Source organism: Myotis lucifugus, unplaced genomic scaffold, assembly GCF_000147115.1.
Source record: "Myotis lucifugus unplaced genomic scaffold, Myoluc2.0 scaffold_72, whole genome shotgun sequence".
Classification (NCBI taxonomy): Eukaryota; Metazoa; Chordata; class Mammalia; order Chiroptera; family Vespertilionidae; genus Myotis; species Myotis lucifugus.
In genome coordinates this window covers 3,240,263-3,244,076 of record NW_005871120.1, presented here as the reverse complement: position 1 = coordinate 3,244,076, position 3,814 = coordinate 3,240,263, and the positions used below count along the sequence as shown (strand labels likewise).

Below are 3,814 nucleotides of genomic sequence, written 5' to 3'. Positions count from 1 at the left end.
CACAGGTTCCCCCTATTAGGACTGAGCCATTCTCGCCGCTAACCTGTGATGTCAGGAGACCAGGCCAGGCTGCAGGATGCTTGCTGGGAACCAGGTCTGGGTGGAAGAGCAAGATTAGTCCCATTTTACAGATGGGAAAACGGAGGTTCAGCAAGGTCAAATTTCTTTGCCAAAATCAAACAGGCAGAATTCAGTCTAACTCTGGAGCTGGATCTTCACCCCTCCACTCTTCCCCACAAAAGGTTAGACACCTTCCCCAGAAAGTCCTCCGTGATCTCTGAGGTCTCTAACAGTGCTCACTTCAGACCAGTTAGGGAGCACTACAGCCACTAAGCTAAAACATCTGCCCAGTTCTATGTCCTGCTGGGGACAAAAGCCCTTGCTTGCCCCCTCCCCTCCCACTGAAACCCAGTCCTGTAACCATACTTGTAATTAGCATAGCTCCATCAATCAAGTGCAGGGAGATTGTGAATGTTTCCTTCACATCCCCCCACGCCCCACCCCAGGAATGGCATCCCTGGAGTTGTGCAGTGCATATCCTGACCAGTTCAGGCACACAGTAAGTGCATTTGTTCAATAATTATGCTCATTATAGCCGCCATGGGTTGAGGCCTCCTATAATTCTTAACTCTTTCCTAAACTACTTCATTTGATCCTCGTGCTAGCCATATCGCCAGGAAGGCACTCTGCTTGTTCCCATTCTGTAGGTGAGAGCACAGCGGCACAGAGAAGCCAAGCAGCTTGCCCCAGATTGTACAGCCAGGAAGTAAGGGCTGCTCAGGGCTGAACTCAGCCACAGAGCAGGAAGATGAGAGCAGATCCCCTCCTGACCCTCCTAGTCCTTGGTGACCTGCACCGTCAGCCCTGACCCTGTCATTAGCTCAGGTGTGAACATCAGGTCCCACACCTGTCATTAGGAAGCAGGGTGATGGGAGCAGCAGAGCTGTTCACACCCTGTCCCAGCCCTCCCCAGTTTCAGCTGCTGACAGGCTGACAAACAGGGAGGTGCAGTTTTCTCCGTGGAGGCACTCTGTTCGCTAGTTCGCACTTGTGCACCTCAAAGCTCTGACTGCCTGGGTGTGAAGGTCACAACTCCCGGCTCCTGGGTCCCCTCAGCTGGGGCAGTGATGCTGACCCACTGATGTGCTAGCGGCATTCTCTTTGTTGTCACGTTTGCTCCTCTCAGGAACCCCATGTAGGAGATATTAGCACCATTCCTGCTTTGCAGACGAGAAATTTGAGGCTCAGAGAGGTTCCCTCACTTGCCCACAGCAGAAGTGGCAAAGCCGCAATCAGAAGCGAGACATCCTGCCCAGGGCCAAAGCTCCTACCCACCATGCCATGCTGAATCTCACTGGCAATGGAGAAGACCCCCAAAAACTCAGGGTGAAAGAATAACTTGGGGACCTGTGCCCCATGACCTATGACCACATCTTAGAGCTACAAGTACAGGCTTAGCACTGGTTAATGCTCAAAAGATTCTTGTTGAGAGAAAGGGGCAAGAGGCTGCCCCCCACCCCATAATCCAGCCCACGAACTTGACCCCATGGAGAGGAAAGGGCAGAGGGGTGCACTGGGCTGGTGAGACCACTTGGAGAAGCACCTGGCACCTCCTCAGGGCTGCGACTGTGCAAGGCCATGGGAGCTCAAAGGAAGTCTTTCACTCCCTCCTGGGGAGAGAACCAAGAAGGCTTTCTGGAGAAAGACACCTCTAAGCTGAGATCTCAGATCAATCAGGTCAGTCAGCCAAGGGCAGAAGGTGGCTGCCTTGGGCCAGGAGTCTGGAGAGGGGCAGCACCCAGTGTCCTTGCCACCCCAGGCCCTCAGAGTCCCCACAGCTATAAAGGATGGGAATGCTTTCTTCCTACGTCTGCCGGAAAGGCCAAGTCCCTCTGAGTTTGTCTGGATTTATTATAACCGTTTGTTAGGTCCAAGCCCAGGCCTTGGGGGACTGGATGCAGGGCGAGGCCTGGCCCATCTCCTGGTGTGAAGGACTGGAGGGGCCTGAGTCTTAATGGAGGGAGAACAGCCCAGTCCTCTGTGGCTGGCACAGAGCATGCAATTGTGCAATGTTCGAGAGAACAGCTCAGGGACTGGACAGGACCCCAGCTGAGTTGGAGAGCCAGCTGGACCCAGGCACAGAGGAACAGTGTGCAGGGCCCTGCCCCATCTCTGGGATTGTGAAAGACCAAGGGGGCCGGGTTTGGGGGAGCCTCCGAGGGGAGGGAAAGAAATGCGTCTGAGCTTGAAACAGACCAACGGAGAGGTGGGGGTGGGTGGGATCACTGGGCAGTGCAGTTTCTGAAAGGGCTGTGCCCACACGCCCTGCGCCAGCACCCAGGCCCCACAGCACTTGTCAAACAGGTCTGCCTGGGCTGGACCACAGGGGCAGGGTGGGGGCCCTGGCCAGCGTTTTCTTGCCTTCATCTGGGGCCTGGGAGGGAGTTAGGAGCAGCTCAGAGTCAAGGAGGGGTGCCGGGCTCACGGTGAGTGCACCTTGGGGAGGATACCCAGGCAGGTGGGCTGTGCCCTCCTGAGTGCCCCACCTGCCTGGAGCCCCTTGTGGGAGAAATTTAGTAATTTCTCCTAAATGGGAGCCCCACCCCCATTTTCCCTTCAGCGGGGACTAGACAGACCGAAGTCCCGCCCCCCTCCCTCAATCTCAGCATCTCCACGAGGCTCCCTTAAACCGGTTATTAAGTGAATACATTAGGCTTATCAAAACGGACGTGGGCTGCCGTCTCAACGCAAACACATCAAGACATGTCATTCCCTTCCCAACCCGCCCTGGGAACCCCGGGCTCAGAGACGCCGCCAGTTTCGGGGCTGTTGGGGGGGGAGGGTGCGGCCAGAAGGAGGTCCGGACACCGCCCAGCCGCAGCGCAGACCCCAGCTCGGCTGCCGCCGGGGAGCGGGAACAGGAGGTGTTTCAGCCAGTGCCCCCCCCCAAAGACCCCACACCCACCGAGCGCAGGGTGGCACCCCCACCTCTAGGCTTCCCCACGCCAGGAGCACCTGCGCGCTGTCCAAGGGAGGGGAACGCCCCCTCCCACACCCTAGCTCAGTTTCCTCTCCCCCGTGCGCCCCTAGACAGCGTTTCCTAGGTCCCCTCCACCCGGCCAGGGGTGTAGCGTCTCTGGACACACCACTCCCCACCCGGGCGGTGCTTCCGGCGCCGGGGCGACCTTGGGAGACGGAGGTCGCCTACACCTCCAGCTCAGCTCCCGCCCTCTAGGCGCTAAGTCAGTGTTCTCTGGGCTCCTGGAACTCTCCGGTGCCAGATCCAGTGTTTTCCCCAGGACGCCCAGCCCATCCCTACCGCCGCCGGAATCCCCAGCTCTAGGGTGGCCCGCGGGCCGCACGTTCCAGAGAGTCGCGCACTCCGGGCTCAGTCCCCGCCCTCCGGCCTCCCAGGACCGTGCTTCCTGGGCTCCCTGCAGCCTCAGCCCCCCGCCCCGCAGCGCGCGGTTCCGCGAGGACGTGTGGGAGCGGTGTGCGGGCGCCTCCTCACCTCCGGGTCTGCACCTTGGGGCTGTATTTGCCTTTGTTTCTCTTCTTGAAGAGCGAATGCATGGTGGCGCTGGGGTGCGCGGGCGGGCGGGCGGGCAGCGGGTGGCGGCGCGGGCTCTGGGTACTGGGCGGCGGGGGGACTCCTGCGCGCATCGAGGGGCGGCAGCGGGCGCAGGTGAACCGGCGACTGCGCGGGAGCCCGAGTGAGGCGCTGCTGGGGCGCTGGGTCACTACTCGCGAGGGGCGGGGCGCTCCGCAGACTCAGGGCTCTCCCGGCCGCTCCTGGGAAGGTGGTGCTTACCTT

The 3,814-nt window shown here is 59.7% G+C and overlaps 1 protein-coding gene across 1 annotated transcript in view; it reads right to left on the bottom strand.

The window, feature by feature from the left end:
- PPL (periplakin) overlaps window positions 1-3,678 on the bottom strand; it is a 46,151-nt gene extending 42,473 nt beyond the window's left edge. The window contains exon 1 of the mRNA XM_023755312.1: window positions 3,512-3,678. Coding sequence (XP_023611080.1) covers window positions 3,512-3,663 — 152 coding nt within the window. The 5' untranslated portion in view covers window positions 3,664-3,678. The remainder of the gene's footprint in view (window positions 1-3,511) is intronic.
- Window positions 3,679-3,814: the final 136 nt, after the last annotated feature.